The sequence below is a fragment of the Polyodon spathula genome, chromosome 23 (genome assembly GCF_017654505.1).
Source record: "Polyodon spathula isolate WHYD16114869_AA chromosome 23, ASM1765450v1, whole genome shotgun sequence".
NCBI classification, from domain to species: domain Eukaryota; kingdom Metazoa; phylum Chordata; class Actinopteri; order Acipenseriformes; family Polyodontidae; genus Polyodon; species Polyodon spathula.
In genome coordinates, this window is record NC_054556.1 from 21910809 (window position 1) to 21926484 (window position 15676).

Consider the following 15676-nt stretch of genomic DNA (forward strand, 5'->3'; position numbering starts at 1 on the left):
TGTACAACACCACACATGTGAAGATGCATAATGTTCATATCGTTACCATCCACTGCATCACAGAACCTTCATCCATTTGCATTTGATCCTGAATAAAATGAATTCTTCCTGAAACAGAAGCCTGGCTAAGGGTGATGACCAGGCTGGACAGTAGGGTTCACTTGCTATTCCTGCCTTGTGAATATGGGTCATCTGAAAGAACCCAATTCATTGCTGCAAAGCCATCAGGACAGAAGGAAACCTGTAGAATAGAGGTAACAAAGATGGAGTCACTGTAGTAAATCCTTCTTTCTGAAATTATGGCTATTACCAGGTTTTTCTTCAGATTAGAACCACCTTGATGGAATCCACAGCTAACTGATATTATATGAAGCATCTTGCTTTTGGTTATTTTCTGTTGATCAGGAGCCCAGCAGATTCACTCGTACATCTGTGGCAGCCTGTAATATGCATCACTTGACATTTTCAATTAGAATGGTTACGTTTTTAGAATTGTTAAGGTATATTAAATAAAACTGAAATGATCCTGGGACATTTATTTCCAAGCAATACAAAGTATTTGCCTTGTTCCCAGTCTGTGATGTTACACCCAAAACAATCTGTCTCATTTGGCTTTTCTCCTAGTGAGTCGTTTAATTAAAAAAAAAAAAAAGTTTCGGATTACTGAAAAATGTGGGATGAGGCAATATTCATGACCACCGCTAGATCCATGTGTGTATTCAATTAGTACATCTTATCATTAACATGAGCTTGTTTCTTATAGCTAATGAGTGTGTCCGTGGCAAAGAGTAAACCACAGCGGATTATAAAGCAGTTGTGGTCATTTGACTCCATCAGTTTGCCATGTGGATGTTTGTCAGTGTTAGACATGATGGAAGTGGGTCAGTCCTGATGGGTTAAAGCCTTGCCTTGCACTTGGGTCTCCTGCTGAGGTTAAAGAAATGCTTTCCTAACTAAAGCATCGGGCTGCTTTCACACTTTAATAGAAAGTACCAAACAAAATCAAAGAACTAATATTAAGGGCATTCAGACTACAATATTTACACTACAGAAGTTGATTATCGAATGCACGACTTTTAATTAGTGCAAAATGTAAGCTAAAATCTGATAGTCCTGGAAACACTGTTCTTCGAACTAATGAAACAGGCTGATCAAGAGGAACTTCTGTAGGGATAATTCAAAGCCATCACCTGATGTTTGAAAAGGTTATGCCCTTTGTGTCAATTTCTATGACATAATCTCAACAATGGACACACACATTAAAAAAAAAAAACTGCACCCCATCAATTTCAATAGATCTGGCTTTACTTGATTCACAGAAAGTAGCCCGATACTGTAAACCACACACAATGACCCGTGTGTGGAAAAAGCAAACTGAGAAAGAAAGCCAACAGCTGGGAAATGAAGGAAGACCCTGGCCTACACTGTTCAATATTGCACCTTGAACCTGAATGCTTGGGTTGTCTTACTCTTTCTTTTTAATGGAAACCGATGTGGGTGTAGCAGCTCAAAGGAAGAAAGCAAGAGTTCTTGAAGCAGCACAGCATTCCCTTGAAGTCACACTGCTGAACGGTGGGAGGCCTTGGGCTCTTGGTCCCTGTGTGTGTTTTTGGAGGTTTGACATTCGGTTGTAAGCTCAAACTATAAAATGAGAGAACCACAATTCAAAGCAGTGTAGTGACCGATTTGAGATCCTCTTTGTGTTTTATGGGTGTTTTGTTTGTTTTTCACAGACAGGAGGGCAGTATTGCTGAGGTCCTGTGGTGGAGGCTGAAGACTCCTCTTGAGGTTACAGGTCTGTGGCAAATATTGGGTCCATAGCAGCAAATGGATTAATGGCCATCTTAGAACAAAAACAACAGAAAATCTCCCCCCAATGTCCATTACACAACCAGGCTTTAACTACAGGCTTTTCCTAGTCAGGAGGAAAGGTGGCAGGTGGCAGTGTGCACCCCAACCCCCTCAACAGTGGGGTTGCACTTTGATTTGTATTGGGGATATTTTGAGGTTTCGTTACATTTGCCTGGTTGACAGTATCTAACCTTGTAGTAAGAAACATCTTACTTTAACAACACTATCTTCAAATATGTAGTTTACAAGTAATCTCTAGTACCAAAGTCTTTTTAAACTGTTTTAGTAGTCTATTTTTTTTAAATCAGGTATTTCTACTGTTTAAAAGATCCAAACTCAAATATTGTTGCAAACCCCCTGCCCCCCCAAGAGATACAAAATCAATATAAATGTAAATATAATTAAATATATTGAGGTATTTCCACGTGCCATCTGCATATTTATGTTCAGTACCTTCGTTTGCTTTCTCCATGGGGACTGTGAGGTTTGTGTGAGAGGAAAGTGCTTAAATAACACATCGCACATATTTACAGCTCGTTACAATACTAGTCAATTGTTGTTTTTTTTTGTCTTGCAGCATTAAGATACCTGTAGTACCAGCACCAAATGACAGGTGGTGCTGTGTGAAAAAGTGGCCATTACACTTGAAATGGTCTTTAGCTGATCAAAACTACTAGCCATGACTCGGAGACCTGTAATAATTGTAAGTGCTTCTAGGGTGGCGCTAGGCATTTTCATTTTACACTAAAGGGTCCTAAAGAGGCTGGCTACCTTTCATGACTGGGTTGTTTCCTCCTTTGGGAGGGTTGAGTGATGGTACAATGCAATTTAAAACAACAACTCGCTCACTCTTACTCTGCACACAAGCCTCCCCTAGTAGTGTGAAGATTGAGGGAGGGGGTCCTGAGGGGAGACCAGACCATGCAGGGGACGGGGACGGGGTCCAGTGTAATTAATATCTTTTCATTTTAGGGGAGGGGGCGGAGGTGCTGAATTCAATTCTGCTGTAAAATGAGGTTTTCCAGTTCGTCGGCCGAGCGCAGGAGGAAAGCAGCGGACTCTCTGTATCCGGCGATAAGCTGCCGCACTGCGTTGATTTCCGTGGGGCTCAGCTGGGCTGTCGGGACACCCCTGCTGTTTGTACTGGAGGCTGAAGAGGAGTTCGAAGCCAGTGCCTTCATGCTGAGATCAGTTGGACCTGCAACCCACAAAACAAAAGAGCTGTTTAGCAGGAATTCCAGCTTCCCAAGGATGAAAACATGAAAAGTTAGACATCTCACTACAGGAATGTGGAGGGGATTTTAAAGATATTCACAATGTGCTGGTTGCAATCCAAATACAATGTAGTTTGGAGGCTCAGTTTACAAACTGCACAATGTCTCTTAAAAGAACAATGTCAACTCATGTCAGTAGATCTCTTTGCATAAACAGTTAATCTCATGTAACGTCCCACGGTAGTTGCAAACTTCTGCCTTGGGGGTTGCCGCATGCAGAGGTAAGATTGTTTACCTTGATCTGGCTGTGCAGGTTCTAACTGCAAAGCCACAGCTAGTATTCTGGTTTTGAATTTCATCTTACTTGGTACTCAGAGATGCAAGTCATACAACATCTAAAGAACATGTGGCTTGCATAACCCTGTTACAAGACTAATTTTAGAGTGACTGAACAGATCTCAAGGCAGTGTTAGCATGTATCCGCATCTGCTGAAATCCCTTTTTAACTTGGTTTAAGATCACATGAATTGTACCATTGCTCAGAGTGGTCCCTGTTGTTAGGGTGACAGGAGGCTGCAAACTGGCTCCTAGCCCCCCGTATCCACGGTAACTGTAGTTGAGGCCTCCATTGATGTAGATCTGATCCTGTGAGTAAGCCGAGGCTGCCAATGTGAAGGCGGAGTGTGGCTCCCGGGCACTTGGCTTTTCTAGTGAAATCTGTTCATCCTGGGAGAGCAGCACAGGGTCACAATGTTAGGGCTACAGCAAGCGTCCACAATTCTGAGCTGAAAAACAGGTTTCTAAACTCTTAACCACCATGGAAATACCTACTGTGCCCAACGCATACCAACAGGAAAGTACTTTTAAACACTTAGGGCTTGCAAGGTAAATGTAGGTTCCATTAACTACTGGATTTGCTGCTTGCAATAGGTGGCAAGGGTTAATCGATTGATATATGATTGCATGAATGCAGACTTTTTAACTGGATTTAATTGGTGAACTTTTAATTAAGATGGAATTGCATAACGAATTCCTGCCAGAAACACATCTATTTTGACACAGCCTTCTCTCAGCTGGAGCTCTGAAAGTGCTGGAGAGCAAACTCACGAGAGGAGCCTGATATACGTCCAGACGCATCCTCTTGGCTGCTTTCCGGGTCTCGCTCTCGCAGGCAGCTGCCAGGATGTTCTCGGCCATGGCAGAGGTTAGATGAGGAGGAGTGGGGCGTGTCTGCAACGGGGTCAGGACAGTCAAGAGAGGTTTGGATTAGATTGTTTGTCACAGGCAGCCATTACAAAACCTCACTGTTTCTTTAAATAATAACATTACTGCACTGTTACGTCCACGTGACACACTAGATAGTACAGCAGCAAACAGCATGCGGCTACTCAGGTACTGCCCAGTGCAAGCTTTCTAGACCTAGCATTGTTCTTGAATTCCTGTTAACCAGCACAGCATTCTATCCCATAGCTTTTGGGTCGACCTGTTAGAGACCTTGGTCTTTATACCTAAAACTTCTGATTCAAATGAACAAGACAGGAGATCAAAATAATTTTTCCTCTTGGGAACAGGGTTTACCAATGCCTTTATTTAAAATGCTTGTCAGTACCACTTCAAGTGTGATTACTCACAAATCCACTGGAGGGCAGTGGTGAGCTGGCTGAATGCCTCCCATTGACATTCACAGGCCGCTAGTTTTATATTTTAAATTGTTTAAAAATGAACTGTTAATTTTACTAACCGCTGTAATATGATATTTCTACGATTTATTCTGTACATTTTGTTAAGACATTGTCATATGGACATTTGAATTAAATCAACCACTGTCTCCTTATGTTGATTCCATGAATTCGATTATTTAACTCAAATCTGTACTGAAGCCGACAGGCATAATATCCCCAGTCCCTGTGACTGCCCCTCCTCCAGTTACCTCCATGCCATTCTTCTTCATTCTCCGGCAGGATTTGAGGTACGTGCGGATGCGCTTGCGGGCGCGTTCCTGGAACTCTGGGAACTGCCGGCTGCAGGACTCGATGATGGCCTGGATCTTCTCTTTGGGCTGCTTAGAAATGGGCACCATGCGGTCCAGGTTCTCATCCACAAACAGGCGGACAAACATCTGGTGAAAGGGAAGCACAGCAGGGGTTTTACTGGCGGAAACAACTCACATTATAATACAGCTCAGATTATTAGTCGAATGGAGTAGAGAACTGAACAGTATGGGCAATCTTGGACAAGAAGAACACTGTAGGCACATGCTTCGTTCCAGACATATTAAACCTGCTGGGCATTTCAAAATGGGGTTTACGAGAGGCCTTAGATTGGGGGGCACCTTCTTGGCCCGCTTGGAGAAAGGTGGGGTAATTGAGACACAGTGGTGGGGACTTTGTACCTGTTGAGCACCTTTCACAAGCCCTGAATTTAAGAAATGGAAATCCAGCTCTGAGACCTTACGTTAAAAGCCTTTAGCCGCTCGGGGTCCATTCCCTCAGAGTCGTTGATCTTGTCGTTGTCCTCGTGGTCATCGTGGTCGTCATCATCGTCGTCCGCAGTGGGCGCCCGGCTGACCGAGAGGTCCTCTGGGCAGAGGCTGACCTCCGTCTTGACCGAGTCGTAACTCCCTGAGCTGTACTGCGGAGACTGCAGAGAGAAAGAGTGAGGTTAGGGGCTTACTCTTCATTCAGAACAAAGAAACTCACATTACAATTGCGATTAGTTTTTATTTATACAGATAAATATATTCCATGGAACACACAACAAGAGCTGAAGAGAAGAAAAGAGACTTTCAAGGACACAATTTGTTCTTTGCTTTTCTCCCAGTGAACAAATGATTGGATGTGTTTCAAGTGCTTCAGGATTGCATTTGTTTTTATGTGCAAGTTTGCAAACGCCTGTGGTAGAGAAATTATTCCTACCCACGACCACAAAGTTCACAGGAACAGATACTGAGGTTACTACATGAAACCTTTTCGCTGCATTAGTTTCACATCACAAATGAGGAATGAAGATATGGTTTTACAAGGTAATTTATGTGCCAGAATCTGTAGAATTAATATTGATGCTGCAGCACTTAATTTTCTTATTCATGTTTTGTTTTTTATTATTTGTCTAATGAAGCCGTCCACATAACCAGCTTTTCATGGCTGTGCTGGAAAGGATGTTTATTATCTGTACATCTTTCCAGCTTGTGTGCTCTCTGTTGCTGCACATTACTCTAGCACACTGATACTGGCTGGCAAAACATGGAATAATCCATCTACCTGTTCTGTGTCAGACCCACCTGGAATTCGGTCATGTTTTCAGTTACTTTCTACTGATGGAATCACAGGTACTAAAGCTGACCTAGTCCCGGCTGTCTATGCTGAATATAGGCTTGCACTGAGTTCTTCTGATTAATATTTTGTATGTTTACTGATCTTTATCTTGCTTCTCTGATGTTTTGTTTCTGCTAAAAACAAAAAAAACTATTAAAAATCAATCCCTAAAAATATGTAATCTGCGAGTGTCTAAGGTAGATCGGTCCAAACTTGGCCCTTCCACTCTGGTCTTTATTCTAACCCTATTCTAAATTGTGTAATTGAACCAATTAAACTTCCATTAGGACCCTGAAGTGCTTCACTATTTCATTTTACCTGTTAAAGCTGGAGTGGAATGGCCCTGCAGGACTGTGACTGGACACCCTGGGCTAAGGCAAAACAGGCAGAGACCGCCCAATTTACATGCTTTGCTTTTTGGAACTGCTAATACCTAATTGAGTCACCAGAGGGAGGCAGGGTGGAGAGCAGCTCTTTAGATATTTGGTCTGCAGGGATAAATCCAGACACACACACCCTAGAGGCTGGATCTGCCCATCCTAGACCCAAATCCTCTGCTGCATAGCAAAATAAATATATGCATCATCTAATTAACTACCTTTGCAAAACAAGAATTCACTGATGCAGTAAATGTGTAAGTAGTAACTTCTACAGGTTACCTTTTCAAATACCTTTTCTATGCATTTTTTTTTTTTTTTTGATACTGCTGCAAATAAAAAATATTGCTCCCTTAAAGTAGAGTAAATAAAACCCCTTCTGTCCTTGTTGATTTCAAAGTCTGGGATTGTAAAAGCTCTGCTCTCCTCCCTCGGTGGCTGGGGGCTCCTGTGCTTCTCCCTTAGCAGCACTGCTGTAACCTTGAATGTCAAACATTAACTAATACTGGGCAGGGCTCCTCCAAAACCACAATCTCGACCTTGGCTATTCATACTGAGAGCAAGAGGCTGGACCTCACACGTGTCGCTCACTTGCCTCCTGTCCCAATGGTCCTGAATAGCATGAGCCCTGGAAAAGCTCCACAACTCATAAGTACTGCTAATGCAACGTGCATGCCATCACAGCATTACACAGTTCTATTGTAATCTAACCTTCAGTAGTATTTTAAATATGATCATTTTATTAAAACAAAGATATTATCTATTTTATGGTTGGGAGATGATAAAAGCCCTGGATTTAGGTAAACCATGTTGCATCTGCACCCTGACGTGATCACTGGCAAGAAAGAACTATTTAAAGCCACGCTTCCATCTGCACCACGGAATCAGCCTGTAAAAATCTCATCTTGTTATCAGATTGGGGTTGTCTCTGGTTCTGTGTGCGGTTTAAAATCCAACTGCACGGTAAACAAAAAGATTGCTTGTATGTGACATGCCATTAATAAATGTATGCCCCTCCCTTCAATATTTCTGTAATTATAATACTTAAGTGATAGTCCCCACTCAGCCGACATGCTTTTTAACTGGCATAAATGAAGCAGTTGTGGTGTATTAAAAGCAATTTTATTTTCCATTAAAAAACTCATTGAATATTTATGTCCACTGTGGAATTCTTCAATTCTCTTTTTCTGTCATCGTACCTTGTTTACATAGTCTCTCATCTCCCGGTCCAGTCTGAGCTCCGCGGCTGGCTTGCTTGTGTATTTCACTCGGCTCCTCGGCCCGTCTGAGGGTTCTGGTTGAAAGGGGGGCTGCAGTCGCTCGCTCAGGTTGATGGGCTGGTCCTCGGAGGAGGAGGATGATGAGGTGGTGCTGAAGTCCAGCGGGCCAGGAGCTCTGTTCCCGTTCACCTCCGTGTAGGCTCCGTCCTCCTGGGCACTGCCCGGGGCTGACGGGTTGAGAGTGGGCAGGCCGTTCCCACTGCCACTCTCTGAGGACGAGTCATCTGAAAGAAGAGGGGGGAGGAGGCCATTAGAACAGGGATCTGCAGGGCAGGCTGGGCTCAATAGGCCTTATTGTACTTGACTGCATTTCTTATGAATGGTAAAACAGAAGAAAATACCAAACTGTTTAAAGCAAACGTTTATAAAGCATCAGTTAAACCCTAGACTGGATAAGACACTGGACTAGCTTGTTTGCAAGAGTAAAAACAAAACTGAGTCAATAAAACAAAGAAGAAAAAGAAAATGTATATACAAAAATGGGAGAAGCTTCTAGTTAAAGAACGCAAACGTCATTTCCAAGGGTTCACTGAACTGTTAAGGGATTTATGCTGGAAGTTTTGACCCGAATTAGTTTATTAAGCCGATACATTTTGGAGGAGATCCAGTTGTTAGTAATGTGCTGTGTACTCATTAGCACATGCTAAAGTGATTGCTGTACAATCACACTGTAACAGATCAGGTAAATAACCGTCAGCCAGTACTCACCAAGGAGGGAGGCCATCTGCTGTGAAGCAAAAATAAATAAACAAATACATGCATGCACGAAGTTTTTAATGCTGCAGCTGCTGTGCTGAATGCAAACAAGACCATACAGTACACTGGAGTATGTGCACCGACTATTGTTGAAAATTGATAACAGCCCGCATATCCGTAAGGAACTGTTAAAATTAAGCAATTAAAACAAATGAAAACATTTAGACAAAATGAGCACCTATGCAGTAATGTCTCCCAACCTTCTGAATCCGCTTGCCTAGTGAACTGATTGTTTTTAAAACCACTGTCATTAATGTAAACAGTCACTAATCTGAAGTCAACAGTGGAAGTTAATTCAAGATGCTTTGCAGAATGACGGCACGTCTGTGCTTGGTTCAGAAGCTATTGGATTTCAAAAGTGTCTGGCGATTCCAGGCTTACATACTGGAAGAGAAGGTGAAACACAGGGGCCTTATAATAAAACTGACCTTTAAACATCTGCATTTAGGTATGTCAAGAAACAAACACATTTTAGTACAGTACTGTACAGCAGTGGTAGCACAACATTCTTTATAAATTCCTGACTAGGAAATCATTTTTGATGTACATAAAAGACACTCGCTCCAGCCTCTGAACAACTATTCCATGCAGAATAAACTACAGTACAATCGTATTTCGAAAAGACAAAAATCTAGTAGCGTGTTTGTAGCATGTACTGGAACTTCTTTGGGCAAGACTACACCACATGGTGTTGAGAGACCCACTCAAGAAAGAGCCGACTAGGCAAGGTTCCTCTTCCCTATTTTTTAACTGGGTCTCTTCCGCAGGCTAATGGAGCACTCTGAACTTCACCCATCAATACTGCTGCACAGACCTCAGCTCAAGGAGAGGCAGCTATTAGATAAGTGATCACTTACGACATGGCTTTGACTTATCCTGTAGGTGACGGCTGATACAAGGTTTTTTTTATGGCTATTTTGTTGTTTTTACTAGGTTTACAATGAAAAGATCCCAGTGCTACGAGACTTGCCCTGTGGAAATAGGTAGATCGCACTTCTGAACTGAGGTACCAGCCCACTCTATCACAATTAAATCAAATCTGAATTGCTTAACACAGCTTTAAACATCTGTGCAAAAGAACATACAGCCTATTACCTAAGTGAAGTCCCATTATTATAAAAACAATGTCCTTTCCCTGGTTCATTATTAAACCACCTTCCTTTGTTAAGACAGGTTGTACCTGAAAAGGAGTCACTCCTACAACAGAACCCAAAGTCCACCTTTCTGAAGATTAAACAAAAGTGCTGAATTACACCCATACATCTGGGTGCTAGGGTTTGCGTGGAAATCATGAAGCAGATCATACACTAATATTTCTTATAAGGCTACTGTTAATCAGGCTAGGGAGGTATGACTGTAAGTAGAAAGAAGCAACTTGGGTTGCACCGATTGAAATTCTATTAATTTTTTTTTTTAATCATTCTAGTTTTAGTTTTTTGATAAAAAAAAAATCTTACATTTAAATCAATGTCAGAAGACACTGTTCCCTGAAGTACAGGTTTGTATCAGTAAAAGAAAAGGGCTGCTGGGCATGGGGGTGGAGATGTTGCATTGACTTTTGTTTTACTAGATTGGTCTGAAGTCATTGCATTTGCAAAGCATTGCATTAAAAAATATTTTTTAATCACTTTGGTCAGGCCAAGATTTCATTGTGGCAAACAGTTTCTGCTGCCGCTCACAGAGCCAACACAATCAGAGGGTTACAAAATGGAGATTTCAATATTCTGGAAAGAGGACACTGACAATGCCCTGGAAATAAGCAGGGACTGCAGCAGTACAGGGCATTACCCCAAAGGCAGAACACAACTCAAGACTTGAATCTTCTTGATTAGGAGGGTAAAGAACCCAGAGTGGTTGGTGAGTGAGTGAGTGAGTTTTCAAATTGAGGGTGCTCAATATGTCACTCGAAGGACAGTGAGGGGTAGCGGTAGGGGTAGGGTTAGATGTGTCACTCAAAGGACAGTGAGGGCTGTTTCAGAAAGCCCTCTCTCAGCCCGTTGGTATTAAGCAGTGAATGGGTTAGATTCAGCCCGATCTGGGAACAGCAGCGGATTTATTCAAGTATAGAAAGTATTCATGTGCACAGAGTAAAGCTAGTCTAATTCCTGCCAGCTTCTACACAAATCCCTCCCAGGAAGCCCACATCGGTGTACAGGGGATCAGCAACCCTATCACAGATTCTTAAAGGAACAGGGCCGCTTTCGTACGGCTTTGGTCAATCAGGAGAGACCAAAACACACACTGTTACCAGTGGCAGCACATTGAGAATGGCAGCTACTGCAGTCATTCCTAGCAAGTGTTAACTTTTGGTCCAGCTGCTGCAAAAAGAAACTTCAAAACGATCCATTGCATTTTTATTATTATAAAATCAAGGCGAAAAACATTAAACACTGTTCAGAAATGTCTCATCACTTTTTCATTGCCACCAATTCCTTGGGGGGGGGGGTCTTGGTAGGTATTCTCCTAGCCTTGATCACTGTATTTCTTTGTCTACTTTAGGCAGTATGTGCTTGGATATTCTTTATGCCCAGCTCTCAATGCCTTACCTGAATGAAATCAGTCTCACAAAGCTTATCTTCTTTCTAGTGTAAAAGTAACATTTATTTCAACTGTATTAAATGTATCACAAAGCCAGTTGGTTCCATGTCTAACCCTCACAACAGCCCTTCCTTGACATGCCATAAACCAATATACAGACATTTGAGGGAGTTTGTTTTTTATCAGCCTCTAAAAGGATGTCTAGCAGATGGATTAAAAGCTGCAGAATGTGTGCTGAAATCTAGCAGGCTGTTGCTATGCCTAGTACCCGGCTGTATCTGGGAAAAACCCCAGTCAGACAGGCATGGAGTTAGTGTGGATTCAAACATGGGGACCCGTGCTGGCGCCTTAACCCGGGCGTGTCTGTTTGTTTCCTTTTCCATGGCACTGGCAATGGAGTTACTGTTTAAAACAAACAAGGAGGAGAGAGCTGATTGGCTTGTACCGTAATCAGGTGCAGGGAACAGAGAGGTGTAGTCCTTAAATCTGCAACAGGTGGAAAACATTTCCAACAAAAAAAAAACACAGAAAGCATTTCCAACACATTTTTAAGCATACAAACAAGCATCCCTTGATAATAATAGTAACGGCTGCTATCAGTCTAAGACTAAGGCTAATGTATGAAAATACAGGGTGAGTACTGTAGATTCTCGGAAAAGTTTAGTCAAATGAGTAAACTTTATTAATTCTCTGCGTGTAATTCAAAGCAAATTAACAATCAAGTTCCATGAAATAATAGTTTACAGCTCCTGGACTTATTCCCTAGAACACAGTTTGAATGCATGTAGACTCCTTTCTTACTGTGCTTTGTCATGTGTTGTAATCTTAGTGTATTGTATGTTGTGCCTCACGATTAAATAAAGAATGGCTCAAACTGCTAATAAATAGGCATCTTAAAGTCAAACCAAGCAGTTTTACAGATCATATAAAAACAGTGTTTCTACTGTGCCTGAGCCTGACAGTACCATGAACATTATTTGACACTAATTTTATGAAGGAAAACACAGTGTAACAAATTTTTTTTTTTTTTTTGGTTCCTGGGTAGTAAGTGTTATTTCCTAACTGCTTATGCCTCAAAAGTATAGAAAATGGTTATTATTCCCCACACTTTGCTTTTGTGACCAGGACAGTGATATTTTGAAATTTACCTATTTACATTCCAGATAGATTCAGTGCTGAGTAAACTTGGAGTAACTTCTAGAACTTTCTAGAACTTTCCTGTAATATAAATAGTAGTATAAATACAGGGGCCTTAAGCCCACCAGTTCAGTTTAGTTCCAGCTGCCTAAGTGGATACATATCTCCATTTTTCTGAGATGGCATCAAGAGGATGCAAGCATCCGGCAGACGCATTTTGCTATGTCTGCGGCCAATTTATCAAGACAAGAGAGAAAAAGTACTCTGTGGAAGCATCTGCTAAGATGTGTGAGGCCTACAAGGCATATTTCGGCATACCTGTTGGGGATCAAGACAAACCCTGGGCACCTCATTTCACCTGCAAGCACTGCAAAAAAACTCTGGAAGGTAAGATGGACAATTGTTGCTCGGAAGTTTATGTTATAAAATTTGTTAAAATTTTTAAAATTGTAAAAGTTTTTAATTTTAAAATGTTTTACAATTTTCAATGTTATTGAAAAAATATATCATATATGAAAAATGTTGCGAGAATCTCTTACACATTAGTCATGGGTGAAATAAATGTATTTTTGTAGGATGGTACAGAGGGGAAAAGAGAGCCATGAAGTTCGCTATCCCAAGAATTTGGCGGGAACCCACTGACCGCTCAAGCAACTTCTACTTCTGCATGGTGGACCCTTCCAAACGTCGGACTGGCAAGAATGCACCTGTATCCGGACCTTCCTTCATCCATCGCCCCGGTGCCACACTGCCATGAGCTCCCCGTACCCACTCCTCCGGAGAGAGAGCAGCCGTCTTTAGAAGAGAGCAGCAAGTCAGAGAGCGAGGAAGACGTTGTAGATCCAGATGACAATTTCAGAGGTGGAGCTGAGGAGAGAAACCCATACTACCCCAACCAAAAAGACCTCAACGACTTGATTAGAGATCTTGGTCTCACCAAGTCCAATGCCGAGCTTTTGATGGCTAGGCTCAAGCAGTGGAACTTGTTGGATGACAGTGTGCAAGTCGCAGATCAGAGGAAGCGTCACCAACCTTTTTCCAGCTTCTTCACCCATCAAGATGGGCTCTGCTTCTGCCACAATGTGACCAGTCTGTTCGAGGCAATCGGAATCGCCTATAACCAGAATGAGTGGCGCCTCTTCATTGACAGCTCATCCAGGAGCCTCAAAGCCGTGCTCATAATGGTAACAAGTACCCGTCTCTTCCCCTGGCTCACTCGGTGCACCTCAAAGAGGATTACAACAGCATCAAGACCTTGCTGGACGCCTTGAAGTATGATGAGTACGGCTGGGAGGTCATAGGAGACTTCAAAATGGTGGCATTCCTGATGGGTCTCCAAGGCGGTTTTACCAAGTTTCCCTGCTATCTTTGCCTTTGGGACAGCAGGGACACCAAGGAACACTACCACAGGTGGGACTGGCCACAGCGGACCGAGTTCTCTGTGGGGAGGAACAATGTCAAGTGGGAGCCACTGGTTGACCCCCGGAAGGTGCTGATGCCACCACTGCACATCAAATTGGGCCTTATGAAACAATTTGTCAGAGCTCTAGATAAGGAGTCGGCAGCCTTCAAGTACCTTCAAGACTTCTTCCCTAAGCTGTCTGAGGCAAAGGTCAAAGCCGGTGTCTTCGTCGGACCACAGATAAAGAAGATCCTGGAGTGAATTCCCCAAGAAGCTCACTAGTAAGGAGAAAGCGGCTTGGAACAGCTTTGTCGCAGTGGTTCGGGGCTTCCTGGGCAACCACAAGGTCGAAAACTATGTGGAGCTGGTTGAGACTCTGGTGAAGAACTACGGCACAATGGGCTGTAGGATGTCCCTCAAAGTCCATATCCTTGATGCTCATCTTGATAAATTCAAGGATAACATGGGAGCGTACTCGGAGGAGCAAGGTGAGTGCTTCCACCAGGATATACTGGACTTTGAACGCCGCTACCAAGGACAGTATAACGAGAACATGATGGGAGACTACATTTGGGGGCTGATTTGTGAAAGTGATTTACAGTATAATCGTAAATCTCGAAAAACTACTCACTTCTAAATCATTTGTAGTCATTTTTGTATTGTATTATTATGTTAATTTGGATTCATATGTTGTTTTTTTCTGATTTTATTTGAACAAAAAGCAAAGTCTGTGGGGAATAATAGCCATTTTCTATACTTTTGAGGCATAAGAAATTAGGAAATAACACTTACTACCCAGGAACAAAAATTGTGTTACATAGTGAAATCAACAAACCTATCTTCTTATTTAATTTGTTTTGAGATCCAGGTACAGCGTGTGATTTATTTTCGGATCCTTAAATCAATTATTTTAGCGAAGCGAGTAATTTGCCTTGTAATTACACACTCAATGTCAGATTTTGAAAAAGGTTTTACAGTCATTTCCGATAATGTATGTAGCTTTTACAATGTATACACCCGGGGGGTATAACAAAGCATTCCCAGCGACAGCGAGTGGAAGCGACAGCGAGTGGGAGAAGTACAGGCGTGGAAGTACAGAGCAGTTTAGAAGCAGAAAGGAGAAATTGCATCTTGAATTGCTTTAATCAGAAAACAGAGGACATTGGGGAAACACAGCAGCAGCTCAAAGTCAAACAGCCGCGTGTGTTTTTCTGAAAACAAACAAGCTGAAACTCGGAGCAGCTGATTCAAATTCAGCGCCGTTCTGAGACACGGGCGAGGGGAGGAGCCAACAGCACAGCAGAACAACGCAGTTAAACGAGGCAGTCTTCCCAGCGACAGCAAGTGGAAGCAACAGCGAGTGGGAGAAGTACAGGCGTGGAAAAGTACAGAGCAGTTTAGAAGCAGTTGGAAAGCAGGTTGACAGCTGCAGAAGAAACTAAACTTCAAAAAAAAACCTCAACATGGTCTTCAAGCCAGTAATCTGTGACACCTGCTTGATGTGGGAAATCCGAGAAAACCCAGCGGAGATAAACCAAGTGTGCGTAAAGTGGAAGAGACAGACCAAAATCCCTGCAAAACAAATTCAGAGAGCTAGGAAGGAAATTAAAAGAGAAAACCAAAACTGTGGTATTTTCTGGTATACTACCGGCACCTTACAAAGGACCATATGGACAGCTGGAAATAATTAATCAAAATGCATGGCTGAAGATGTGGTGCACACGGGAAGGCTTCACCTATCTTGATCATTGGACCACATTCTACAACGAGGACTATCTGTATAGACGGGATGGACTGCATTTAAATA

At 42.4% G+C, this 15676-nt stretch overlaps 1 protein-coding gene across 3 annotated transcripts in view; it reads right to left on the reverse strand.

The window, feature by feature from the left end:
* Window positions 1-2243: 2243 nt before the first annotated feature.
* Window positions 2244-15676, reverse strand: part of LOC121298368 (nucleolar protein 4-like) — a 70908-nt gene continuing 57475 nt past the window's right edge. For 2 of the 3 annotated variants that reach the window (XM_041225477.1, XM_041225478.1), the window contains 6 exons: window positions 7956-8260; window positions 5520-5705; window positions 4996-5184; window positions 4173-4295; window positions 3599-3791; window positions 2250-3049 (listed from right to left, as the gene is read on the reverse strand). In XM_041225477.1, the coding sequence (XP_041081411.1) occupies window positions 2847-3049; window positions 3599-3791; window positions 4173-4295; window positions 4996-5184; window positions 5520-5705; window positions 7956-8260 (1199 nt within the window). In that variant the 3' untranslated portion in view covers window positions 2250-2846. Of the gene's footprint in view, window positions 3050-3598; window positions 3792-4172; window positions 4296-4995; window positions 5185-5519; window positions 5706-7955; window positions 8261-15676 lie in introns of all 3 variants that reach the window. The other variant, XM_041225476.1, reaches the window with a different exon arrangement.